Raw genomic sequence first — 27,823 nt, 5'->3', positions numbered from 1 at the left:
AAGCGAAATAAACGATGAAATTATAGTTAAAATAATTATTATATAACAATTACGCATTTCCTTAATTTATTATTGATTTAAATAAGTCAGTGCTCATAAATAAATATGCTGAAAAAATCATGTATAAAGGCATTGGCCTGCAAATATAAATGACATCGAATATTGGTAGATTTTCGGCAAAGCGAAACGGAAAGATTTTGCCTCGACTCTTCTGCTAGAAGCTAACAGCGAGAAAGACAGAGAGGTCCGAGAAAATATCTCCGCTCTCTTTATTCCGCTTTCTGGCAACAATGCATATATGTTTTACCCTATTCTAAGCTTAACGCTCGTGCTTCGTGGTCTCTTCCGATAGATGGCGTTAGGGGTTAGATGGACCTGAGACACGCGTTTGCCAACACCAGCGCCGCCTACCGGTAGGGATTGCCTCGGGACCTGGCATGAGCAATCTCCCGTTTCATCTCTGGTTTGATTCTGGTAGGTAAAGGATTGAGTGAGAGGAGTGAGAGTTCTGTGAGAGGCTCTACATATGTATAACGCGGTTCCTAAATGCATCGAAGGACGCCATACATGTCGGTCAATGTACATACACCAATGAACGTAGCCGTAGGGCTGTAGTATCATTTCGTTCTCACTAGATGTCGCAACTTTTAAATCCAAGTTATCCAAGCTGAGGCAAATCTAGATATCTTATGTACAATACGAGGTTTAAGAGAGTTTCATGGTTTCATGTAATTATGATCGAACTTCGCATCGCGAAGCTCGTTCGATCACTTAATTTATGTTTTATCGCTTTAAAATATAACAGAAATGAATTTCTCCATGGATCCTAACAAAACTCAAGCTGCGGCTACCCCAACCACTAATACGGCTACAGGAGGTAATTGAACGACAATTCATTTCATTAATAATATAATTTGTACGAACGAATAACATGCCGGTATTCTTGTATTTTAATGTAACATGAATTTATATTTTATGGAAAAGAGTTGTTACATTTTTTTATTTACTCTTATAGCTCCTACAGGTTTTACCTTTGGAACAACAGGTGCTGGAGATGCTGGGAAATCCTTTGGCTTTAATGTGCAGCAAAGCACTGCCACTCCGCAAAACAAATCCCTCTTTGGCAGTGTTATGAATACTCCTCAGCCTCAAAATATTACATTTGGTACTCCAACAAATACAGCCACAGTAACTCCAGGAGCTATCGCACCTCCAGGAATTGCACCACAAGCTGTAAACTTATCGTTTGGTACCACACCAACAACAAACATAGGATTTAGTTCTATCCCTGCCCACACAGCCCCTAGTTTTGGAACACCTACCACAAGTGCTACTGGCTTCTTGTTGCCTGGATTTAATTTAGGAGGTAGTACTAGTACACCTTCCTTTGGAGCTGCTGCTGCCAGTACGGCTGCTAAAACACCAGCTACCACAGCAGCGGGAACTAGCTTTACTTTTGGTAGCACAACAATAACTCCTATAGCCACAACTACCACTGCTACGACAGGTTTTAATCTTGGAGGAGCCACACCAGCTGCTACAACTACAGCCTCTCTAGGATTTGTACTTGGAACAACACCAGCTGCACCCACCACTACTGGATTTACCATTACAACTGGTGCCACTACAGCTTCAGGAATTTCATTCTCATTAGGAAAACCTGCAGCATCAGTTGCACCTTCTAGTTTGACTCTAGCTAACACCCAGGCAACCTTAAGTACCGTAACCACAGTCACCTCTTCTGCGAATGCTAATCAGCCAGCAGCTATTAACTTCTGTCAATTAGAAGACTCCATAAACAAATGGACTATGGAACTAGAGGAACAGGAGAAAGCCTTTGTTAATCAAGCTTCGCAAGTAAATACATGGGATAAGCTACTAATTAGTAATGGAGAAAAAATAGTAACACTTAATCAAGAAGTAGAAAGGGTAAAATTAGAGCAACAACAGCTTGAACATGAGTTGGATTATGTTGTAAGTATTGATTTTTGCTAAATGATATCATTTTTATAGAAAGTAATTAATATTTCTAATTATCTAGGTTGGTCAACAGAAGGAATTGCAGGATTGCCTTGAACCTTTAGAAAAAGAATTGGGCTCATTGTCCGTTTCAGATCCTGAACGAGAGATCACTTATCGCCTCGCGGAGGATCTTGACATTCAATTAAAGAAGATGTCTGATGATTTAAAAGAGATCATCGAGCTTCTGAATGAAGCAAACCGTGCTCAAGATTCTGGCGATCCAATTGTACAGATAGGAAAAATATTAAATGCACATATGAACAGTCTACAATATTTAGACCAGCAAACTACCTTATTAAGCCAAAAGATCCAGCAAATCGTCGAGATGCATCAAAATTTTAGGCAAGAGCATGAAAGAAGCTTCAACTTGGCATATAATTGAATTGAAAAAGGGATTCCAGTAAATGTAAAAACGTCAGTGTATCGATACAAAATAAAATCTTTATATATTTCCTTACTTAGAAAATCTTAAAACTAGTTCATTGTTTCCTTTTGTTCATTCATAAATTAATAACAGGTACAAAATGATATATTCGCAAGTGCTGATCCAAAGAAAAGAGTAGATTGACCATTTTGTTCTGGATTATGTTGCATTTAACATTTTGTGGGTGTACAAGGTCCCACCCCAGGAGCATTAAAAATTTTTTTACATCTACTGTTGCGGAGATATTCTCGATCTCGGCATTTTGACTGCTTGTCCATACGTGCAATCTATGGAAGTGTGTGGCAACGCTCGCGTTATCCGCATCAATCTTTAAAATAAGAGTTCCGTTTTTCTCCGCTGTTACTATCAAATGAGGGCTCATATTTTTCATTCTTTCCACAATTTTTCGTATGTGCTTTAAGTTAGGCATATCAATTGAGATCTGAAAAAAGATTTATCTAAATAACAGTGGGATTTTGTAGACTTTATTGATGCTTACATCGAATTCTGGGGTATCTGGTTTTTGAAACTCCGGCCATTCCCGGCGAGGTATCACTCTCACAGGCACATCATGAATGCACTGTCGGGCTTCCATCGTCGACGAAGGCAATTCAATGTCAAATGTGAGACAGGGTTGTTGTTTATTCGTTAATTTAATTTTTACACTACGCGCGGATGTTCTAAGAGAATTTAAGCTTTGTGAAATCATCGCTGCGTCGCACTCCAAATAAATTTCATTTTGTTCTTCGGTTACCCCGCACATCGTATATTCCATAAAGTAATGATACTGAGATAATTCTGCCCAGGCTGTTGGAGGTTTTGAATGTCCTGCCCTAAAGCATACTTCGTTTTTCGTGAATCGCATAACGCAGTTTCTTGATAAACGGGAAATGATTGTGACTATACCTGAAAATGAATACAACATAAGGGTTTGCATTACAGTGATGATAATGTTAGCTATCAATGCAGTATTTGAGGATTTACAAAGAAAGAAATTAAATATTACAATGAAACAATTAAAGGTTAGGTGAAAAGAATTAATTTACTTATAAAATCTCGCATTGCTTCGATATCAGTCATTCTGCATCTCAGCTTCATTTTTACTGTAAAAGAAATTATATTCAGTTAATAATACTTATATCTTTAAACCACAGAAAACATGTTGTATAAAATTTGGCGGGAATTCCTGCGAGAATGGATCAATTATATTTTGAAAGAATGAAAAATAATTGCTGCAAACTAGAACCTCGCTCAAATTGATGGTACAGTTTAAACTTTGGGAATGAGGCAATTACCGTGAAATTAACATTTCCTATTTGGAGTAACTATAAATTGCTCTGGTAAGAGAGACAAACGTACAGGCCCGTACTGTATCAAACGGAACTTAAGCTTGGCGCTGCTTCGTTAATGTCAAGTTGTCTCACTTTAACCTTCAATTCAACGATTTAGCTCGGTCCTCATCTTCAACAAGTGTTTGGAGCCTGAGCCTGGCTCTGTTTAATGTTTAGAGCCGTAATTAGCAGCTGCCGGCTGGTAAGCTTGGAGAAAATATCTTTTAAGTTTCAAACAATTGGTAGGTAGGTATGGTAGGGTATAGAGGGGGGGGGGCGACAAAGCTGCATAGAATTGTGGTGGGAATAAGAATATAAGAAAGTTGGATGACTGACCGATAGATGTCTCTAGCGTGTGTGTTTCCCGTGAACTTTCGTGAGAGTGAAATGACTCTGTTTGTAATAGGGGTTAGGGGTTATATTACGCATGTCGATAATAATGATGTCACTTTGTCAAGTCCTATGGATTCTGTAAACAAGTAGTTGTGAGTCCATGAGGTAATTTACAGTTTCTAACCAATCCAGTTACCGTAGAAAAATATTATAGGATTGACGGAAATTTACAATAATTGATCGTGTGAGTAGACAGTGACGACCGTGTGTTGAATAACCTTTGTGCATTGAATAAATCTCATGTCATTATACATTTGTCTCAGATTTAGAGGTAACTCAGCCATTTGCTGTAATTGTTGTGCTTTAGGACAGTTCAACGAACTTAATTAATAGCAATCTTGTAGAAGTCATCGAACGATGCCCGATTAGGTCATGTGGCTAAGAAAGCAAAGGTAAGAAATACCATTTTGTAAGAAGAAATTAATAATCGTTCAATTTACAATTTTACAAATTAATAAGAATCTAGAAAACTTTGTCAGAAAACGTTCTCGAACGATCAGCATTGTTGACGAGTACATTTTTCTTCAACAGTATATTGTATGGAGAATTTCCATTGTCTTTTCATTGTTTTTCCATAATGTAGAGAACAAGAGAAACAATATTATCTCGTAGCTTTTTTTGCAATTACTAAACAATTTAATAACGCATGCAGCCATTAGCTGTTTACGATATCGCAACTCTCGAGACACTTGCTTGTAATACGAGCCGGCAAAGAAAAGGTACGGAGGAAACCTAGAGTTTTCCCGCGCTTTTTCTCAACACCATTTAATCCACCAGGGAATCGATTAGGAGGAATAATTCGGTAGAACCATTTTCACTATATACATTTTTCAACCTTAGACAAATTAAAGTAAAAAAAAAATGTAATATTGACAGGTCTGAATGATAACAAAGGAGGAAATGGCTGATATTTAGAATCGAGAAACATAACATTGGAGGAAATTGCTTAATAGGTTATGTGGGAAAGGTCTTGAAGGAGAAAGCACTTTTGAAGTATATTGACTAGTGGAGGGCAGGTGGAAAAACACGTGGCACGCGTGTAGAGCAGACATCGGTCTAAAACTACCTCTCCCTTTCCAACATATACTCGTATCTCGCACTTCCTAGCTAACGCATCCCTGCTGTACGGGCCGCCGAGGGAAAATGACATACGGAAAATCCATTCTGGTGTGCGGCGAATGTCTTTAGGAGAAATCGTCAGATCTGAAAGATAGTCGAGGGGGAGCGCTACCGCAGCTGTTCTTTAAAACAAAATTTCTGTCTTCCCCAACGTAGAACACTCGAATTAGTGGACACATTGAATCTATATAGGATGACCAGTCTCTTCTTCAGAGAACTACGTCCCTGTGGCGTATCGTAAAGTACCAAACAATACGCTATTTAACAGATTCTCGAGGAACTCGTATGGAGCAAAGGAAATCTCTGAAGCAAAGCAAAAATACCAAAGTTCCGTCGATTCGCAGCTGTGCATTCTAAATGATTTATTAACTTATTATATTACCCGAGATTCCGTATCGTTGATCGGTAAAGCGTTCGAGTCATACACAGCGCGCAGGGCAATTCGATCGGTTCACGCCAGGACAGGCTCTCTCGATCTCGACATCCGGCAAGCGGGCGAGTATAGAGTATCGTCCCGAGGAACATCCCCTGCGTGCGTGCGTGCGTGCGTGCAGAGGAGTCAGTTTTCTCGTGAAAAAGAATCTCGTGAAACTTTTAAGCCGAATATTCCTCTGCTGTGAAGCAAGACTTGGACGAGCCCTCGTAACAAAATATATCATGGTCGGATTGGATTGCGTCAGCAGCAAAGGGTTTAATTTTCGGAAGACAGATTTTCTTTCGGAGGTTGTAATAAAAGGATGATGTTTTTAGGAAATTCATGCGTATGGGTTAACAATGGATGTGATTGTAAGTGTTTGGATTAAATCTTATCGAGGTTTGCTGGATTTGAAGATTTTAGCGATTCTTCAGGAGGCGAAGAATGGTGTGGTTGAAGGATTTTTGGAACTCTCTCTCTCTCTCTCTCTCTCTCTATATATATATATATATATATATATATATATACATTTCTCTTATCAATATTAAATTGTTGGATGGGAGATTGAGTGACGTCACGCTGATCCCCGCATGGCAACCAAACTTAACCACAGAGGCTCTGAGAAACGCGCGCCAGTGTGTCAGTCGAGGACGCAAGGACAAACAAACAGCAGAAATGTATCGGCGTCGCTCACCTCGTGTTCTCCTCTGCCTCCTAACCATTCGCCAAGCCATTTATTCATTTCGCTATTCTCGCGTCTCTTCTACTTCCGTTGCTCTTCAGCTCCCAAAACTTTCTTCCTGCACTTCAAACACATACACACACGTGCTCTGTCTTAATCCTCCGTCTGCATGCTCAATCTTTTTGGACACTGGTGAAAATTTAAAGCTGATGGTTTAGTATGGTTTAAATTATTATAAATAATGCCTCTTTTTCTCGGTTATCGATATAAATCTATAGGATCAACAGATAAAAGAGTTTTATTGTATATGCTTTGTAATTTTTCTAGATTTTTACAGTGACTTTTTAATGGAAGATTCAACAATAAAAATTGTTCAAAATTAAAACAATTATCGTTTGATAACATGTAGAAACTTATATTTATTAAATGTCTGTCTATACCGTTTATCGTACATCAAAGAAAATTTCTCGGAATCGCAGTTTTGGAAAAGAAAAAGAGATCGGTATCTTAATGAACTTATCACACACTATTCCCCTGATAATTCTTCAGGAATATAACAATGAACGAACGAAGAATCATTGTCTCGTCCGGCGCGAAGGTTACTTTGCAACAAGGCCGTTTTTATCACCGGTCCATCGCGTATCACACATGTGACAGTGTTACAAACGTGTTTTTTAGTTTCTTGCCGGATGTTTTTCTGGCGTTTCGGGACTCTTTCTTCTCCGCGTCTCATTAACGCCGCTGCTGGACTCGATTGGTCGCAGCGGTGGGAGAAGGGGGGGGGGAGGGTCACGGCAATAATCGTCGAATATAACACGCTTCTTCCGGCGCGACTCGACGACTCGTGAGCAAAGAGGGAGAAATACTAAATAGAGCGAAGAAGAGGGGGGGGGGAGGGGGAGGGGGAGCAAAGAGAACCAAAGATTTGTTCTTTTCGCTCGGTCCCCGTCACAGCTGCCACCTTCCCGTTTCCTCGCAAAATTCCAAATTTTCTCGAGACGCCTGACAATTATACAAGAGAGGACCCCCTTGAACAAACAATTAGTTGGTTCGGTCCAATGTTTATCCTACCAGCACGAAATTTGCCAAAATCGTTACCACTCGTTCGCACGATGTTTAATTATGCTAAGTTTCTTCCACGTTCTTCTCTCTCTCTCTCTCTCTCTCTCTCTCTCTCTCTCTCTTTGTTATCTGTTTACCTTTTTCTCGAAGTGTTGGAAGTGGCGCAAGAACCGTGGGACTGGGAGACCAGGAGTGGTGTATATATGTATAGGTGTATAAATGAGATAATTGACGCAGAGTGGATGCAGCTGAAACGAAGAAGGAGGAAGGAGGCACCTGACATCTCGATCGAGTCTTACCACTCTTACCGGCGGTAAAAGCAAGCGAAAGAGGGTCTTCGTCGGTCCCGCGAAGGACTGAGAGGCACGAGGCAAGCCCCAACTTTTTTAATGGACGCTCCTTCGGAATGCGAGCGGCTGTATCCATCGAGAAAGAAACCTGTCCGTCCCGTATCCATATCCACGGAGCCTCGATCCTTCGGTCAAGTTCGGTGCCCGTGATAGAGTTCCCATAAGCACGGACTGTGCTCCTGAACCCACTCGAGTGATTCTCTTGCGCAAAATATCCGATAGTCCTTTTTTTGCGAAGCTGAGAAACCTGTGAATCTATGCTCAAGTTTTTTATCGAGCTCCGTGCTCGCGCTCGAGTCCTCGCGAGCACATCCTCTGCTCTCCTGGATCCTTCGGAGCTGTTCCCTGGCGCAAAATCTACTCCTGGACCTTTCGGAGCAATCGCGTTGCGCAAAATACTCGATACTCGTTTCTCAATAAAAAAGAGAGACCTGTAAATATATATTGAATTTTTCCATCAAGTTCGGTGACCGCGCTCGAGTCCCCGTAAACACACTCTTCGCTCCTGGATCTTCAGGAGCAAGTCTCTCGCGCAAAAGTATCCAATACTCGTTTCTCGATAACGCAGAAAAACCTGTAAATCCATGTTCAGCAAACTTCGGTAGGAGATTCGACTTTAGTGTCGAATTTCACCAAACCTTTAATTTTGTACGTTTCTCACGAGCGAAAGAATCTGCGAGTTTTTCCACTTTAAAGTATAGTGTTTTTATCGGAGTGGCAGTAGAACGCTCGCTCTGTCTGCGTCGTGGTTCTTGCGTACTTTATACATGCACGATTACACATACGGGTATAAGGCAGAGGCATGTGAAAACGGGCACATGGAGTTGAAGCGAGGTGAGGTAAGGAATAAGGTAAAGCAAGGGGGAGAAGCAGTGAAACTGCAAATAGCGCGCGCGCGCGCGCGCGAGGGAGAGAGAGAGAGAGGGATTTAGGGTCGGGGTTTTTTCGCCAGCACCGCCTGGTTGGTTGGGCTGCCCGGTGCCGGCTCCATTCCTTGTGTTCGTGCTCGTAGCGTCCCTATCCCCCCCCCCCCCCCTCCCTTCGACCTTCCGTTCAACACGGGTTGCGTCGGGCTCTCTCTCTCTCTCTCTCTCTCTCTCTCTCTCCTTTCAATAGATGCTCGAGCGTGTGCTCTCCTCTCCGTGACTCTCCGAGTTCTCTCTTTCCACCCTAGCGTGGCTCCGATCGCGCGCGCGGAGTGGCGCTGGCTGGTTGGCCTACCCTAGCCCCTGCCTTCTCCCCCCACCCCTCAGCCACCACCACCAGTTTAGCGCATACTTCGCTTCACTTCAGTTCCCAAACAGACGCCGAGCGAATCGCGTCGCGTTCATCTCTCTCCTGGATAAAGCAGAGGTCGCGCGTCGTCCAACCAGGATTCCCGCGCGCGCGCGCGCGCGCTCTCTCTCGCTCGGAATGACGGACACCGGTCAGGGGATCGAAACTTGCATGCGAAATAACTGTCGATAGTCGGATAGAATTCTATGCGTACAAAATTCGATCTAACGATCCCTTGGAATCTCGTCCCTCTCGAGAACTCTATACATCGTACACATATACATACACAAAGTGGAGTTTCGAGTGTGCTTGGCAGGCTCCAGCGAAATAACGCGGCGTTTTGAGAGCATCGTGCGCATGGACTCCCTCTGTGTTTGGACGCCAGCTCTGCGCACAGTGTTATACTCTTCTGCTAGCTCCCTCTCTTCCCTTTATTGGCGCGTCGCAGTCGGTGCTGCAGCGACGCGAGAATGATGATCGTGGAAGATTCTTCGTGGGATTCGCAGCGAGGGCTCGCGTAGAGCTACGGCGTTTCGACGCTTTCTCAGAGAGGCCCGACTTCCCTTTCCCATATGCAACCAATCGACAAGTTTTCTCCCTCAGTGCAATAATCGTCCTTCCAACTGGATTCTCGCGTCGAGGCGATCGATAACAAGTGAGAGGGGGAGAGATGAGCTGGACGGAGACGTAGGACGCGAGTGTGGCCGAGGGAGAATCGCGAGTTTTTCGGTGATTCTGGACAGGGAGAGGGAGCGGGGGGGAGGGGGAGGAGGTATTTGTGCGCGAGTGAGTGCAGCAGAGTCGAGGCCTGGCTGTATATTTACGTAGGAAGGATCGAGGATGGATTTGCTACAGGGTAGTCTACTCGTACCGGCAAAGACTGTCGATATATCGACGTATCACTCGTCTTTCTACTCTCCGCCACCCACCGAAGCGTAAGTTTATTTTTTTCTATACTTTGTGCCTTATCGCTCGAGTTGTATGAATTTAAGATTTTCTTTCTCAGCTTCTAACAATTTCCACATATTCACGCGGCTTTCGCGTTGCATCGACCGCGCGAGTTGTACCGAATTATCCATCCCCTCGTTCCCCAATCCCTCCCCCCCCCCCCTCCGCCCTCTCTGCCACTCGCAAGAGGTTATCGCGCTCTTCCTTCCTGCAGCAGGGTTATCGAGAGACGATTTATCGAGGCCCACCGAGCACAATGCTAGATTTCAGGGAGGAGCGTCACAATAACTTTTATTCTGTATGCGTGATAGTGTGCGTGTGTATACAATTTTGCCATTTTATCAACTTTTCAACCAGATTCCACACAAACGCACGCGCATGCACACACGCGTGTGCGTTATCCAGAGGAGTTAAAGAGAGAAATTTCGAGTATTACCATTAGAGCAGATAATAGAGTCGATGGAAACGGAATATCGAGAAAACTATAGGGATGGTCAGCGGAGGAAAAAAACGGGAGGGCTAGGTAAGTAAAGGGAAGGGAAGAGGAGAGGAGATGAGTGGAGAGGAGAGAAGAATGGCTGTACGGACAATTTGGAAGAACTCGTGGAGGAAGGTACGGGTCCCCGTTGCTCGGCTACCAAAAAGGGGCCTGTGCGAGTTTCGATCTCTCTAGAAAAAGATGCAAGAGGCTCGGGACGGAGATTTAAACCCGGTTTGGGATGTAACCCGCTGGGAAGAGACCGGACGGACGGACGACCTTTAAACGTGCTTCTATACCTACCTGGGGGATCCTCCCCCCTCCCCCTCCTTCGTCTCTCTCTCTCTCTCTCTCTCTCTCTTCTCCCTCGTACCGCCGTCCCGTTCCTGTTGCGCGGATTTCGCAAAAGTGATTAACGAAATAGGATATTATTACGGAAAGAAGCTGAGACCTTTCTGCGGCTCCGGACCGACCACCAAAGAAATTCCAATCTCGCACCTTTTATCTCCCGCGGTTAATCAGAAGTTTCTCTCATACCTTTAATTCCCTTATTACCAACGCGTCGGCGATACTGACAAAGCGAGCGAGAAGAAACGATAATGAGGATAATCTGTTAAAATTTTCCGATTTCTATCATTTTTTTCATTTCTTTTTAAAGTCTGTGATAATGTTTCGAAGGTCGGAAAAAGGCACGTTAAAGCGCGCGACGTTCCTACGCCAAGTACGGTGTGTAAATTATTTCTCAAAATTATAGCTACCTATATGTATATACTTATAGAGTCTCGCGCAGCACCGCGTGCATGAGTTTGTCGGAGGGTTCCCGCCATGCTGGAACAATCGATCCGTCCTCCACAATGGAACAAGCTCGGACAGGCAGACGGGGTAGATTGCGACGAACGATACAGTTGCGGGAACGAGTACAACTTTTGGACAATTTTGTCAAGTCGCCGTACACTCTCCTCTCTTTTAATTTTCGTTATTCTCACTCCTAAAAATTATTCTCTTCGGCAGTAGACGTTCTAAATTATTCGCGTGCACCAGGATAACACAACGAATGCACGCTTTACCTTGTACTTAATCTCTTTCACCGAATTTTCATTGTTTTCCATGCAGGAAAAGAGCGAAAATTGTCAATCCTTAAAGTCATGTTTAACACGAATAGTCAATATTTTAATTTTTCTCCAAACATAATTAGCCTTTTTGTTAAATTTTCTATAATATATATATATATATATATATATAAGGCGATATCCATATGACGAAGGGATCGAAAGAAGAAGAAAAAGAAGGGGAGGTTACGCGCGGAAGAAAGAATAAATAGCGAGCGATGGGAGGAAAGCGAACTAGCTGGCTAGAATGGGCGCAGGGGTGGCGATGATTCACGTCGGAGTCTTTCGGGACAGGGGTGCGTAGAGAGAGAGAGAGAGAGAGAGAGAGAGAGAGAGAGAAACGCCTGGGCCAATTTGGCGCGCAATGTTTCTGCCGGCGGCGAAACCCCTCGAAGGACGGGATTCCCACGGTGGAATTAAAGATTCACGATGCGCGCACTTGTCATGGGAACGAGCAAGCAGGAGCAGGAGAGCACCGGGTGCCTCCTCGTCGGATCGGATGCACGAGAGTCGCCATATTTGCGAGAAAGGTGAGAGGGGTTGCGTTGGGCCGCCAGCCGTTCTCCATAAGAGGGGCGGGAGGGGAAGGGATGCATCGCACACACAACCAGCAACTTCCCGCTCCTTATTTCCAAGCGGCGAACCTTCTGCCCTCTTCCGTACGGAGCACCCTAACACTGGGAAAATTCTTGCATCGCGAAGCAGCACCCTCTTGTAACGCAGGGGAATCCCCTGCACTTGTCTGTATCTAACAGAAACAGTCCCTCGTCGCCAGCGACTTTCAAAGAATTTTTTTTATGCTATAGACGAGCGTAATTTTTTAATCGAGGGACGAGAGAATAGTGAGTAATTAGTTTATTGTTACATTACGCTTCTTGACGTAACGTATCGCGGGAATTTATTGCACTTGTTTGTAACTAAAAATTAGCTGGGCCAAACTTGGCGTATAAATGACTTTTTCTTCGCGTACGAAGAGTGACTTGTCGATAGATGCTATAGCGTTCTAGGTAAAGCCACGTGCACGATGTGCACCGCATGGCTGTGCAAGTTGCATGGGAAGAACGTTTCTGAGTTGGGGTGGATGAGGCATGTATATACTAGGGGGTGCTACTGGAAGGAGGGGGGAGGGGTAAGGCGGAAAGAGGCCTGACTCGATTCTATCGAAGGGGAAGTTGGCGCGAGCGCGCGTTGGTTCGCGCGAGTGCGAGGGCATCGAGGCAGGTGGTGGCCAGATGTCTCTCCTAAGGGCTTCCACCCTGATGTCGTTCGTCAGGGCCCCCGCTCCTCGCCTCGCCTCGCCTCGACTCGACTCGACTCGCCCCGTGCATACAGGAGACCCACCAAACTCCAAAGGTACCCACCCGGCCAATGCCGATCGCTTATTATCTTTTTCCATCATCCCCCCCCCCCCCCCCTATTTATAACCCTCTTTTTATCGCTCACTTAATATCCGTGGAAAAAATCCTACAATTAACATTTCCCATCACTCTTTCATAATGCATCCCAGCTTTTTTTTCTGCTATGTGTAATTTTGAAAACACTCGTGCGCATATTTCTCGGAACTGCGATATTGGGACCTTGCAAACCTATAAGCAGTGGAAATCGAGTGAGAATGTGCCAATGTATATATATTATATGTATGGATTATTACGCGTTTTTAAAGTTATGATATCGTGTATAGGAATATGCACATGGTGCGAATAATGATACTGCGGAAAGAAAGACACTCCGAAATGTGGCGAAAGGAAGTGGCATTGGATGCGTGGGAAGCGATTAACTTTTGTTTACAGTTCCCCAGGATTAACGTCGTTCACGATTCAAGCGATCCGTCATCTTTAAGACTAACGACCCGTTACGCGAGCAAACAACCGTTTAATCGAACGATGAGAATCAATTGGTCGTATACAGAAAAGGTGCGCTTGGAGTATATCCTAAAATATCTCGACTTTTAACCATAGCTTCCTTCCGGTTTTCAGAGAGTGTTTTCTTCGATTTTCTTCTTTAATTTGAAGGAGTCGATGGCTCGGTATAGAATTTCGAGGGTCCGTGAAAAGAGCACGGGGGTGGCGATCACGGGACCAGAGGAAAATGAACTGGAAGGGCAGCAGCACCTGGTCCCCGGCCCTCGGGCCCTCCTCTTGTAGGATCGACTCTGCGCGCTATCCTTATACATAAATTTCAAACTAAACTATATATTTATATATATATATATATATATATATACTCGTTTATTCTTAGAGGATTTATAGACTGGGCATCGCGATTCGTTCTTTCATTTACTCTCTCTCTCTCTCTCTCTCTCTATATATATATATATATATATATATAGAGTGAGAACTGTACCTTGGCTAAATTAGGTAAGTGCGGTTTACGACAGGCATTGAACGACAGGTTTGCCAAGGTAGCTATATATATATATATTGTAAAAGCAAAATTGGAGGGTTGCCTCTGTACATTTTCGGTTATTGTTCCCGGGGCCTAGTCTCTGTCTCTCTCGTGAGAATGAGAGCACATCCAGCTAGTGTGCGCGCACGCGGACATCTGCCAAACTCTTACCAGCCCCCCCCCCCCCTCCCTTAAACTCCCGGTATACGTAGTAGTTGGTTTCCTTCGTTCTCTTCGAGCGAGTTCGGTGGCCCTTTTTTTAAGTCATTTTATGGCGCAGCGCCCTCGCGTTAGTTTCTCCCCCTTTCTCCGATTATCTTCCTTCCTCCCTGCCCTCCACTCCCCTTCTTCACTTTCCTCTTCCGTTTTCCGTGAAAATTATCGAGAGAACCCAAGTCACGACACCCTCTTTCACGCTCCAATCTCCTTTTCCCTCCGTCCTTCCTCGATTCCATCTTGCTTCCTGTTTTTCCATTCGTGTGTTCCTTCCTCCAAATTTTTCAGTCTCTTGGTCACGTCAGTTTGGCCGGAGGGCTCCCCACACCCCCCCCCCCCCCCCTCCCCTTTTTATTTCGTTTGACTCTAATCTTTCCTTTCCTTCCATCGCTCCACTTATTTCTCTTTCCTTTTGCGCTTCCTTCCTTTTCCTCCCCCCAGACTTTACCCTACTGCTCGTCACGCAACAATAAGGTCATCTTGCGCCCCGTTACGGGGATCCGTTGCCAACGTCACGCTTTACCCCCAATAAAAGTAAAGAATTCCGTAGGATTTTATACGACGCTGTGCAACGATTCTCCTTCGTTTTCCTTCCATTCACCCCCGACCCTTCTTTAGTCTTCTTATTTTCTCACCCCTGGTATTTACAATGGACGGAGGAAGTTATATATGTATATGGGAAATCTTGCAAACGCCCCTAGGAGGACCAATCAACGATTCGTCAGACTCGCCGGATTCACAAACGCGTCGATCACCGATGCAGAAACTGCAAATTCCTAGTACAAGTTTGAAAAAAAGGTTACCGAGATTCAATTGTGTTTTTATACCCAGAGCTTACCTCTCGTGAAAGTACACGCGTACAAAACGACGGTTATTTCACGAGTTTCTGGCGGTTCGATACAAAGTTTCCTTATAATGAGTTTATTAATTAGCAGGTAGGCGCTCGTTGACGCGTTTGAAAATTCCGTCGAGTCATAAATTAAGCAGAGGGTCGTGAATTATTTGCCGGTGAAAGACGACCGGACGATCGGTATTTCAAAATTACGAGAATCGCTTTTCGACATTAGAAAGCGTGCGAAATAATTTACAAATGACTCCTTAGCTGGATTTAAAAAACCGAGCGAGGTGGTTTTGCTCGAAAAAGCCTCCAATGCGAACAGCTGGCTCGTGTCCGCACCTGCCTCTCCCTTTTTCGATTCGCCAATGAAAAAGCTTCCCTCTAATTGCAGCACTAATTTTCACCGTGGCATTAATTAACTAAGAAATTCCATTTATAATACATAATTCAGCCTTTTATAGTCCACTCCTTCGATGGAAATCTCACTCGTGTCGATTAATCAACGGTGACGAGAACGAGGACCCGTTGCGCGATAAAATACGAAGAAAATCAAAAGAAACTATTCGTGGAAATACGGGGGAAGGGGAGGGGGGGAGGGAGTTTTATGGCGAAGAGAGGACTCGATGGGATATGTGTATATATATACATAATATTATACACGGATCAGATACTTGTGCACGAAGAACGTTGATGGCTCGCTAGGAAGAGGAAAAGGGTTTATTATTATGTAAATTGTTTTCTGTGTGTTAGAGTTTATTTGGGCCTCGTCGAGAGGTTCTTAGCCTGCACGAGCTTCTCTCCTCGCTCGACTCTCCCTGGAACTATCTTCCACGTGAAACCGTACACCTACATTAACTCCTCCAGCGAGAGTGTATCGTGACTCCTCGTCTCTTTAGTTTTCTAACGGTCGCGAATTCCAGCCGAGACTTCTCTGTGTACGTACACTTACAAACACAGGAGTATATACGCGATAAGTGTTTCTTCTCGCATCCACGAAAAGCTTGTAGTCATTATAGAGCCTATTTTTGTTCCCCCCTTCCCCCCTCGCGAAAGGTCACAGCTTCGACCTAACGCTTTATTGACAACCAAATCCACGGACCGTAAAAACTTCCTTTTCCGCAAACGCTCTTGCGCTTTTACCCATGCGGAGATACGCTATTTAAGTTTTCGACCGTCGTTCCTTCATTGTCTCGCATTCGTCGCGTCGCGGTAAATACGCTTTCAACGTTTTATGAATGAAACTTGTTGAAAAGGGGTGGGGGGGGGGGGGGGGGGGCAGGACTGTTATATGTAGATTGCTGACGAAATATGTGTCATTTTCCAAGTGTCAGCTTCGGTAATTATTCTCAGAGATGATAAAAAGTTCAAGAGAGATTGGGTCACGTGACGTAGTACCGACGATTTGAACTCAAGGATACGCACGACCGTTGCAACGCTGACGAGCCTTCTCAGAATTCACCGCTGTAGAGTTTTGCGTAATCCCGCGAGATAGCTTCATAGATCGTCCGAATTATCTGTACAACTCCTTATCTCCGTCGACGCGACGTCTCGGCGTTCTTCCGTCGAGCTTTTTCCCAGTCGACGAACTTGCTCCATTTCGCTCGATTCTTTCCAAAGCATTGATTTGTCCCTGCATCGAAGAAAGAAATTGTGCGAATGATGGTTCGATAGAATCGAAAGTGTTTCGAGCGAGATTCAGGAGTCTCATCTGGCCTTGAACTCGATATTGTCCGAGCCAATAGTTTGCGATCGTAGTGGGAAAAACGAGGGTGTACTGGATAGAAATCCGAGCTCACATATATATAATATAATTCTGATCTGGTCAATGCTATAATAAGCTCCACTACCTGGATAGCAGCCAATTACCCAAATACACAAACAGCACACGCTTTCTACCGAGAAGTTCGCGATATTCCCTTTAATTCTGCATACGTGTTTACTTTTTAAAGTAAACAATGACGGGACCAATCGGTGGGATTTCACGCAACATTTTTCATGGACTAGAAGGTTAATATGTAAAAATTGTTCGAGGAGAGAGAGAGAGTTGGTGGATAAAAATGATATAATAATAGCGAAAGGGACGAAGGGGTACCCAGTACATGCTGAAGAGAGGTATAATGTAGGCGGGCGAGGATCGAATTGTAAATAAAGAAGTGGAATAATCGGCGAACATGTGCGAGGTCGTGCAAGGAAAGGGATAGTGCATCGTGGAGGGCTGGTGGTATTTTTCAGTGGGATATAGTTTGTATGGTGGAAGGGGAAATAGTAGGGAGAGGGGGGGGGGGGGACAAAGGAACGATAAGGTTCGCGCGAGCCATCTGCAAGCGAGCGGCATATGTTTATGTCACGTGAATTCATGGTGTCCCATATAAACGCTATCATGGCGTGCCGCCTTGCACTCCCTATAGGGGGCGCAGCCTTACAGTAAACGCAGCTGTTCCTGTGTGGGGAGACGAAACTAAATAACCAGCAAGAATGCATCGCGACACGATCAATGATTTCTAAATAACTCATCCTACTGCACGGTGCTCATGCTTGGGAAAAAAAGAGATTTTTCTTGCAAGCAATTTTTGCCTCTTTCCACTCAGTCAAATTCTTTGCTCTCTTTGCTTATATATTTGCTTCAACCGCTATTTCTCTTGGAAGCTAAAATATATGTGAGAAATGTTGTTTTATACTTAAAGAGGAGAGTGACCTCGTTGCGAAGACTATGGGACTTTTAGAGCTCCAGTTGGATGAATTCAAACTCGTTGTTATCGAACCACTGATTAACTATGCGGCGCTCACATTATTTCCAGTCCGGCTATCGTCCAATTACGTCACCTCCTCCTAAATCACTTCCTCGGCTCCAATCTCCCTTTCCACGCAGCAGCCGCTCGTATGTAAGAGAATATTTTGCTTACTGTTATACTCTGCACTTATATACCGTGGATATAAAATGCTGTTTAATTTTGTAGCAAGAAAAGAGCAACTTTTGCTGTAAAACCTTTTCGAAGCGTCTATTGATTTGCATTCGGAAAGGTCTTATAGCAAAAATTGTTATCTCTTCTAGTTACGAAGTTAAACAGCATTTTATGTTCATGATCTGGGTCATTTTACCTGAAGGATCTTATATGCATATTCAAGCGAGAAGGAGAGAGACAGAGAAATTCAGAATTCTTCGTCGGAAGTCCTCTAGCTTGGCCGACGCGAGAGCATCAGCGGAAATCACGGTTGGGTGAACAGAACGTCCGAGACCTTATTCTTTCCTTCCTTAATTTCGTTTTCTCGCGTCTTCCCTTTCGTTGGTCCGGAAGTGGAAGTAGCATCGTCGTTGTCCTTTATCCTTATATGTATATATAGCGATTATGTCGCACCCCGGAGGTACCGGCAACCACATCCTGCGTCCTGCTCACGTGCACTACTGCACTACGTTTTTCTTAACTTACCGCACACGCGGTCTCTACACGTTATATCTTCGGCACCTTTTTTCTATGTGTAGCATCCTGGAGGGTGGAGTACCCGCATAAGTATCGTGCAAGAGTAAAACTTGTCACCGGAGAAAGATATGAAGTACTCGCTGTAAATAAGAAATTCTATATTATTTTTTCTATAATATTTATATATATATATATATAGTGTAGTAGTAAAGCGTTTAAGGAATTTTTCGTATAGAATAAAGGGTGAAGGTTGGTTGATTGTCCAACGCGAGTAAAGCAGGGAATAATTTTGTTTACAGATCCCGTTCGGGCTACGATTCGAGTAGCGGGGACGAGTCGGAGGTCGAGCAGAAGCCGAGCATCTGTCCATCTGGCTCGGGTCAGGGCACGAGCGGAGGAACTACCGTAGCCGGCCAGCCACAGGGGAAGCACATAAACAAGGGTCGCTGGACCAAAGAAGAGGTAAACCCTTCAACTTTGCTTTTTTCACTTTTTTTCAGTCCCTCCTCCATCCGGTCGATCATCGATTGCAATTGGTATTTAGGAGGCCTCCCTGTAATACAGAGCGTTATTACTCTATAGAATGCTGTAGGTACACTTTTAATTTAAAACTAATCAAACTGTACAAAATCACTCGGAAATCTCACATATAGATCTCAATATATCAGACAACTTACCGTGATGCAGGTTTTTTTTTTTATATAAATATTGTAGATTCTATACGTTTTTCGCTACAGCTGCTCGAACAATACGAGACTTGCATCGCCGATGATATTCAACGGAGTGGGTTTTAACGAGTTGAGTAGTTCCGAGGCACGCCCCTCTTCTTTTATTTCGTCTACTTCGTGTTTATTAGTAGTGCATGGCGTGGATAGTGTCACTCACGTGCCATATGGTTTATATGGTTTCCCGTGGGAAAAAGTACCATGGCTGATCGATCAATTCTCTCTGTCTCTCTCGCTCTGTAGATATTCCCGAGAACGCCAAGTAATTCGATAGCTATAGTCATTGTACAAGCCTTTGTCCTTACTACTAAATACAACAGACCCTGCACTACTGGCCGCCTCACTCCCGTGGATAATTAAGAAATGCGCAAATTAAAGCAAATGTTCACACATGTCCCGTTTCTCCCCGTTAATATCTTTTAAAGAGAGTATGCTTTGTTTTCAATCTATAGGATGCTCTGTTGAAACATTTGGTGAGCAACACTCTGGGAAGCCTACACTGGGACAACATAGCGGCTCACTTTCCGGACCGCAGTGACGTCCAGTGCCAGCAGAGATGGGCCAAAGTGGTGAATCCAGAATTAGTAAAGGGGCCATGGACCAAAGAGGTAAGAACAGTTCATAATAGAATGTCTGCGTCAACGTTGAGAATCCCAGGAGGAAAACGATTCGAATCATGAGCGAAATAGGTCTCAACGAAAGCTAAAAGAAAAGGGAGAAGCAACAATGATCGAGCAAAGAGAGTAGACTTCTACATTTGTAGCATATTACCGACTTTAGCTCCGAGGCTCGCGATACGCGACAAGAAAAAGATTAGCAATTCTCTAAACGGCTTCTTCTAAAATTCAATCCGGATCGCTGTCTGGAGGTCAGAGCAGGTAACTTGGCCGACGACTGAATGACAAGACGACGATTGTTTACAAGCTTGTGCGCGTCGAGCCAATCGTAGTTTCCAATGCCCGGTTATTGGTTGATCGCCCAATGAGGGAGAAGCCAGCTAAACCGCGAAAGTCGACTTGGTGGGAGGGGGGGGGGGGGGGGAGCTGTCCGTAGGGAAAAAACTGCCCCCTACCACAAAGCACTCAAAGCAAGAGATGCTGCGCGCCTCAGTCATTGGCCAATGCACTTGGCAACAGCCTCGGTTGGCCCTACGAGAATCGGCATCACGCGAGTGCGCCTTCCCGCCATAAACACTCGCATACCAACACGTATACAGCATTGGCGCAACTATGTATAGTGTACAGCTAACCTAACCTACCAAGAGTGGCGTACTGCAGAAACCATGATCCATACTGACACACACTACAAAGTGGACGAATCGTGCGCGTACCGGACGAAATGTAAAACAAAGACCAGATGCAAATGCGAGAATAGCCGAGTGAATTTCAATGGCCCAGGATGCGATGTATATTCTATTCCCATTCAAGCGTCTACTCTTTCGCATTTTGTGTCCCGCGACACCTCGCAGAGCACAGGATGTAGCCAGAACTTTGTACAAAATCTCATTCATCTCCCTACTGCTGGAAGCACAAGATGTTTTCTTCCTTTTTTATCCAGAGGTTTTGTACTAGAGAAACCTCGCTAGTTTTCTACACATGATGTATGTGTATACGTGCATTACATATGCAGAGCTCGAGACTTCTTCTCGCACCGTGGCGAATGCATTCCGGTGGGGGAGGTGAGAGACCTTGTCTCTGTGCGTGTGTGTGTGCGTGTGCGTGTGTACAACTCCATTGTGCGTACGTTTCTCCAGGCTCCTCTCTTTTTTTGCTTTCTTTCCTCGGATCCTTCCATCGGTGGGGCGAAACGAATGGTGAGATACGGTGGGATGTGGGAGGTGAAGGGAACGCTCAGACGCCCGGATCCCGCTCTTTTCCAACCCTCCCCACTCTTCCTGCTTCTCAGAGTCACCTCGAGATTCCGCGAACCTCGGACCCCAGGACTCTTTGTCCCAAACGCGAAACCGATCCGCTATGCGGGGTATACGGTTGTTTTACGCAAACCCTTGAGCCACTCCCCCCTCTTCAATCCCGATCAGTTCCAAATATTACACACTCATACACGCATGTAGAGCCACGCGGGCAAACCCATGTTTTCATCTTCGCTCGATCATTGTGATAGTACGGAGTCTTAATCGACTCTTCTGGAGGATAAACAGGGTTTTTCGAAATCGATAAGTTAGAATTTGATAACTAATGATCTTACGTGGTTTTCAGGAGGATGAGAAAGTGGTGGAGCTGGTGGAGCGGTACGGACCGAAGAAATGGACTCTGATAGCGCGCCATTTGAAGGGCCGTATCGGGAAACAATGTCGGGAACGATGGCACAACCATTTGAACCCTGGTATTAAGAAAACCGCCTGGACGGAGGCGGAGGATCGAATAATCGTCGAGGCCCACCGCAGGGTTGGCAATCAATGGGCTAAAATTGCCAAGCTACTGCCCGGACGGACAGACAATGCCATCAAAAATCATTGGAATAGCACTATGAGGCGAAAATACGAGGCTGAAGAGGGTAGGCCAACTACCGGAACGAGAGGTACTTTTACTTTCCTCTACCTCGCTTTGCTCACTTGTCAACAATAATGGCAGATTTAACGGCAGAGTGCAGTAGTCCTTTATTATCTTGGCCACCGGCAAGCATTGCAACGTCTTGAATGTTTCAGGTAGGGGAAGGAGAAAAAATGCAGAAACCGTACCGAAGGATCCTTTGGCGTTGGACGATGTTGCGCATCGTCAAACTAGGGGAAAGTCAGGTTCGAGCACCAATAGCAATACCACCGCTACCGCGGCGGCTAGCTCCTCCCAATCTCTTGATATCGACCAGTTGGACTGGGTGAGGGCATGGGAACAGCAACAAAGCGGTCACTCTTACCAAAACTTACATCACCTAAACCCTCGTAGCCACGATGGGAACGACTGCCAGCTGAGCTCCACACCCAGAAGGGGGAATGTGCGAGTCAAAGAGGAGCAGCTATCACCTTTCACCAAGTACGTATTATCCGCACATGGCACATTACAATGAATTAAATCCCCAGATGGATCCCCTCACAATGAATGCCTACCTTCCAAGAGGTCTCATTAGATCAAAGTGCTTCTCTGCTGGGGCATGCAAAAAAGATTGTCCTTGTACACCAGCAATCCATGTCTTGGTTGTTTTAAAACTAAGAGCTATGCGTGTTCCCTTCAGGTACTTCGACATGCAAATACCAACGGAGGTAGTGAGTTCGAGGAGCTCCACGAAGGATCTTGAGGAAATCAGGCTGCTACCTATGCCAGACTTGGAGGATATTCCGTCCCACCTGGCGGAAAAGAAGAGCAGTCCACCGCCGATTCTTCGTAGAAGGAGGAACGTTCAACGAACCGAGACTCCGGATAGCGGGAATCAGTCGGATTATATTATGTTGGCTCAACAGAACGAGACTAGCAACATTTCACCGTCAACACCCATCAAGCAGCTACCGTTTAGCCCATCGCAGTTCCTCAACAGTCTCAGCCCGGAGACTTCCAGTTGGCCAAGAGCCAGTACTCCAAAGAGCGGTAGTCCTGGCCCCTTGACGACTCCTCAACCATCTGGTCTTCGTCGTAGCCAAAATGGTTGGAAGAGACGCCGAGATAACAAAGATAATGATTCAAGCAATGGCGTCATTTTAAACGAATGCTCGATCCGCTGTTTTAGATGGGAATACGCCGAGGACACCAACACCGTTCAAAAACGCCCTGGCGGAGCTGGAAAGACGAAGTGGCGCAGCGACTCAGTCGCCCTCGACGCCCAGCCGACTCGACGCTCTTACGGAGATCATCAAACAGGAAACGGATCGAGAGAGCTTGGCCGGTACCAGTATTATTCTGCAAGACTCGGGATACGGCACCATCCGACGGCGGGGTAAAGAGAATAGCGCACCTGGTGGCAAGAAAGCTCGCAAAGCACTTTGCCAGGCATGGGCCAATTCTTCCCAAGATACGTCGGATATTAGTTTTGCCGTCGAAACACCGGTAACTAATTTCTACATCCATTTTTTTACCTTAGATTTCCCCATCAATCCTCACTCGTTACGTATAATCTCTCCGCAGTCTGCGATTGAAAATCGTACATCTATTAACTTGGATTTTTTTGCAGAGCAAGCACTTGGACACGTCTGTACTGTTCTCACCAGCATCGATGGCCCTTGACGACAGTTTCCTCGCAGCAGGGCCGAGTTCAGCGAAGGTAGAGCACCGAGTCCAAAATCAGAACCAAATTCAGAGCCAAATTCAAAGCCAGCCAGCCTTATCCTGGTATTACTCCCGGTCCAATCGCCTTTAGACACGCTAGCCGGCCTTCTAACTCTTCTCTTTATTCTGCTTCCTCTTCTAAATTTTTTTCAACCTCTCTCTTTTTCTCACACGTAATCATACTTCTTTTATTTATATCTACCTAGCTTCATTACTTGTATAATTGACGTTAACTAACTTGTGCCAGTTAACTTGTGCTAGTTGAGCATTTGGTGTCCCACCACCATTGATGTCCAAACCCCAAAAGAACCCTCCAAACAAGCATCCTCGTACAATGTCCCCTCCCGGTGTCGTTCAATCCAAAGATTAGTAACGTTCTTGTTAGCTATATATTTATTATTGTTTAAGAACCAAATAACACGACTAACCACGGCCCCAATACGCCGTTCTATTATTATATTTATAATTAACTTTTAACGTCGCGATCCCCCCATTTTCTTCAACTTTTGTTAATTATTTATACGACTATATATAGTTAACTTATTATCCATCATGTAAAAAGTATATTATAGTATAAACCGGACACTTCGGGTCCAAGATTCCGAGTACTTAAATTATTTTACATGCCTATTAAATTATTCGCGTGTATTATACAGAATTGTGCAAGAGGACTGGAATTGATTGTTTTATTAAGATTATTATTATTATTATTTAATTGACAAATTGTTAAAAGCAGCAAGTTTTAGCTGCGTTGTTACCGCTGGAGTTACAAAGCGAAGATCAAAAGGAACTCGACTTTAGCCTCGTTCTTTTCTATATTTGAAAAAGTTACTCAAGTATTTAGTAGTAAAAAGAAATACGATAATTACAAATAACGCGAGTAAAAATATCCCCGTGTGTATTTATATATCGATATATTTAATTGGAGCAAGAAGTAAATTATAATGAGCTCAGGGACTATCAGCGCGGTACTTATTTCGACGAATCGAATTTTTATACCCATCTCTATTTTTTTTTTTTTTTTTTTTCATCTTTTCGTCCCCGAGGTACGTTTCCGCACGATCATGTTTTTTTTATATTTATGAACATATTATCTACATATACATTTTATATTTATTGATGTTTTGTGTTCGTAAATATATTTAGCTGCCGCATGTATGCACTAACTTAGAACGAATCTCCTAGAAAGGCCTGGCCTAGCGTACCAAAGTACCTTGATCCACCCCACCCCCAGCCCTATGAAGTCCTTTTAAGCAGCGAAGAGTCCAAAGATCAACTAGAATAATTCGAAGAGCCTCGCGAGGCACGTGAAACGACCTCGTCTAATAGGTTTGATGTATCCAAGTTTCAAAAGGCGATGATCGAAGATCTAAAAATCCTTAAGTTTAATTGGTCAACAGAGAGCTCTCGTATTAAAGCACTATATACAACATATACAGTCAGATAAATCATACTGACTGTTTGCTTATTTAACGGTTTAAAGCTCAAGCCAAATAATCGCAACTAAAGTGACAAAAATTTTATGCTTGTTAGCGCGAAGGACTCTTAAGAGAGTACTTATGAGAGAGAAATGTTTTAAAAGAGAGACAATAGATACGGTTTGGAGAAGAGGAATTAAGAAAAGGGCCTAGACATAGAATCGAGAAAAGGGACGATTGCACGAATGTAAAATTGAAACTATATCCTTCCCAATGTACATAAATGTGTGTGTGTTATCCTATTTCTCACTATCCCCATTCCCAGTGTTTGGAACAACTTGAACGATGAGAGACTTTCAATGCAAATGATAAATTCAGGGTAGATTCTGTGTAGGCATTTTTCTACAAGCGTTTCTTGATTGCCGGCTGTAGCTAGTGTGTCTATCCTTTCCAGACTCCCTACGACTTAGTGTCCGCCCAAAGGAAGCCCAATGCCAAGCGGGCGATCACGTTCGAAACATTCGACGGCATCTCGTTTAACGACAGCCCTCTACCCATTAAGCCGGTCAAACGCGCCAAGGTGAGTCCCCTGGACCCATTAGCTTTTCCATAATTTTCTTCTATCAGAGACTATCTCGCCAACTTTGCAATTGGGTGATGCGGCACTTTGAGAGCGAAATCAAGTGTCGATGAATTTGGGCTTTCTTTCTCTTTTACTGTAGAATTTGTTTTGCTTCATACAATTGCTCATTGGATGCTTTGTCATATTTTAAAGGTGCAGCTGGAGGCGCAATGGACAACCGTTGCGTGCGGTCGCACGAGGGACCAAGTGGAAATGACACGCGCGGCTCGTCGCTTCCTGCGCGCTTACGGTTTCTCACCACTACGCCCTCGCACTCTAAACTTTTAATCAAGAGTCCAGCATCGATCTTTCACGGCAAATTTTCTTGCGAATCGATTCTACGGAACACGGAACGAGCCATGAAATTTACTAGTCCAAAAAATACGGCGCATTCAAGATTATATTTCGAGCTCTCTATGAGATGCCTATGGAGGAAAAAGGAACCAAATTTTTATGTCTTCTCGCCAAGAAAATGAAATTGAAACACGTAAATAAGATAATCTTATTCGCCGAAAAATCCTTGTGTATGTGTGTGTGTGTGTGTGTGCGCGCGCGCGCGCGCGTGTTTTTGTGTGTAGGTATGTATGTGCGAATATGTGTATTTAATGTAAATCACTTTTGTAATAAGGAGCATTTCTCCAGCGTGGGTAATACAGATTTTCGTCGGAAAAAAGTGTTACGCTGCGCGCGAGTATTCATCGAATTATTATTATTATTATTTCGATTCCGAAGGAATGAGATACAGATCGCAAATTTTCAAGGACAGTCTCCTATTTGTGAACCTAAAGATTTTCCTCGCTCCTCTCATAACGTTCCATAGAAAGGGATAGCTTATGGGATTTGCGTCAGGAAAATTATTTTCTTTATTATATTTAAAATATAAAAGAAATCTATTTTCTAATAAAAATTATCGCGACGCGTCTCGCGCTACTTTAATTATATGAAAAGGTCAACGAGGCTGAGCGTCGGTTATTTTTATTTGCTATTTTAAGTGTACAAAACAGAGAAACCTCTGATACAGTGTGTATTAAATTCTTTTCATATTCTTTATACGTAAACACTCTAATCTTGAGCACCTTCAAATGTATGAAAAGAATGAGAGCAGTCTCTAGGTGGGTAGATTTTTCTACTTCAATTCCATAAATCAGATGAGAAAATACGTTTCCCCACTCTTTGCAATAGCTTGTTAGATTCGTTCTCGTGTAACAATATATATATAAATATACGTATGTATATATATATATATATATATATATATATATACTTTGTAAATGACAATTAATATAAAAACGTTTTTATTTAAAAAAAAATATATAAATTTGTATATTAAATTATTTAATTTAATAATTTACGCGCGTAAATTAAAGAAATTATAAAATTACAGATTACCCGAGAGCGAATCGATTCTTCCGGTACGAAAAAAAGAGAGTATTTTCCTTTTTCCCCTGTGAATCTTTCAGTTAATTGTACAATGTTATTTTTTATTGCGTGGAAAGTAAGAGATTGAAGAAATTATAGCCAGTTTATTTGATACATTACTGTATTATATATATTATACAAAACAAAAGCATTATTGCGGCCGTTATGTACAAAAAGCTTTTGTAATTGGTATTTAATTTACAAATCAATAATAAAGACGTGATAATAATCACAAATGTGTCATAAACTTTCTAGAAAAAAACAACGAGACAAAAAACAAGCTTTGGATTCAATCCTGTGAAATTCATGCGTTTCACTTAAACTAGCTTAACTAATTTCTATGTATAATTTAATTTGGATTTTATACATGTGTACAATCATCTAGCATGTGATACTACACGCTTTAGTGGAATGGTGTGTTAAGGTGAGTATTGTTCAATACATAGGGTCATAGGCCATAAACTGGCTTGCAAATGCTTAAGGGGTTAGGCCACCCTAGCATTTGTAAAAATTGAAAAATTACTTTGTTGTTTCAAATGTACTTTAGGGTCTTAAAAGTTATATCTTAAAAGCCCATTACTGAGAAAAATGTCTGTAATACTCAAATTCGCACGCACGCGCGCGAAGAGTGTATAGCTACATACACGTTATATACGACTTTAAACTTTAAACGCGTTTTTCTTGAAACTTCTTTTTCGAAAACGAGCGTGATTATATATCAAATAAATAAATACCCATCGGCATCAAATTTTAGCCGTACACTCAGAACTAGATTCTCTAAGGAATACATACGATTTTTTTTTATACATTCTATAGCTTCTTTTTCATGAACAATTTTCTAATCATTTTTTCACAAAGGTCTGAGAAAAACTAATATACGCGCTAGTTTCGTCAAAATCAATCTATCTGCAAATATCTATACGTTATTCTATAGATATTTGTATATTTAAACGAAATAA

At 43.4% G+C, this 27,823-nt stretch overlaps 3 protein-coding genes across 8 annotated transcripts; 2 read left to right on the top strand and 1 right to left on the bottom strand.

Annotated features, from left to right (window-relative positions):
- The first annotated feature begins 648 nt into the window (after nt 1–648).
- On the top strand, nt 649–2,479 carry Nup62 (Nucleoporin 62kD). The gene is made up of 3 exons (XM_066733591.1): nt 649–877; nt 1,016–1,974; nt 2,042–2,479. Exons 1-3 carry the CDS (start codon nt 808–810, stop codon nt 2,402–2,404), a joined length of 1,392 nt encoding a protein of 463 aa, XP_066589688.1. The 5' UTR covers nt 649–807; the 3' UTR covers nt 2,405–2,479.
- Nucleotides 2,415–17,798, bottom strand: Hus1-like (Hus1-like checkpoint clamp component). 2 transcript variants are annotated; one of them, XM_066733594.1, is made up of 4 exons: nt 17,743–17,798; nt 3,493–3,549; nt 2,946–3,352; nt 2,415–2,888 (listed from the first exon to the last, which is right to left on the bottom strand). In XM_066733594.1, exons 2-4 carry the CDS (start codon nt 3,542–3,544, stop codon nt 2,523–2,525), a joined length of 825 nt encoding a protein of 274 aa, XP_066589691.1. In that variant the 5' UTR covers nt 3,545–3,549; nt 17,743–17,798; the 3' UTR covers nt 2,415–2,522. The 2 variants fall into 2 exon arrangements, with proteins under 2 accessions (XP_066589691.1, XP_066589690.1); XM_066733593.1 differs by lacking the exon at nt 17,743–17,798 and adding an exon at nt 3,742–3,904.
- Myb (proto-oncogene like protein Myb) lies at nt 4,235–26,680 on the top strand. 5 transcript variants are annotated; one of them, XM_066733589.1, is made up of 11 exons: nt 4,235–4,441; nt 4,515–4,562; nt 18,766–18,928; nt 19,644–19,799; nt 21,408–21,729; nt 21,857–22,181; nt 22,381–22,787; nt 22,870–23,186; nt 23,311–23,400; nt 25,278–25,403; nt 25,599–26,680. In XM_066733589.1, exons 2-11 carry the CDS (start codon nt 4,543–4,545, stop codon nt 25,731–25,733), a joined length of 2,061 nt encoding a protein of 686 aa, XP_066589686.1. In that variant the 5' UTR covers nt 4,235–4,441; nt 4,515–4,542; the 3' UTR covers nt 25,734–26,680. The 5 variants fall into 5 exon arrangements, with proteins under 5 accessions (XP_066589686.1, XP_066589685.1, XP_066589684.1 ...); XM_066733588.1 differs by having other exon boundaries at nt 4,504–4,562; XM_066733587.1 differs by having other exon boundaries at nt 4,235–4,562.
- Nucleotides 26,681–27,823: the final 1,143 nt, after the last annotated feature.

This window comes from Prorops nasuta, unplaced genomic scaffold (genome assembly GCF_024137725.1).
Source record: "Prorops nasuta isolate Cenicafe-Biocafe unplaced genomic scaffold, Cenicafe_Pnas_1.2 PNAS00011, whole genome shotgun sequence".
Classification (NCBI taxonomy): domain Eukaryota; kingdom Metazoa; phylum Arthropoda; class Insecta; order Hymenoptera; family Bethylidae; genus Prorops; species Prorops nasuta.
This window is presented reverse-complemented; position numbering and strand designations above follow the sequence as displayed.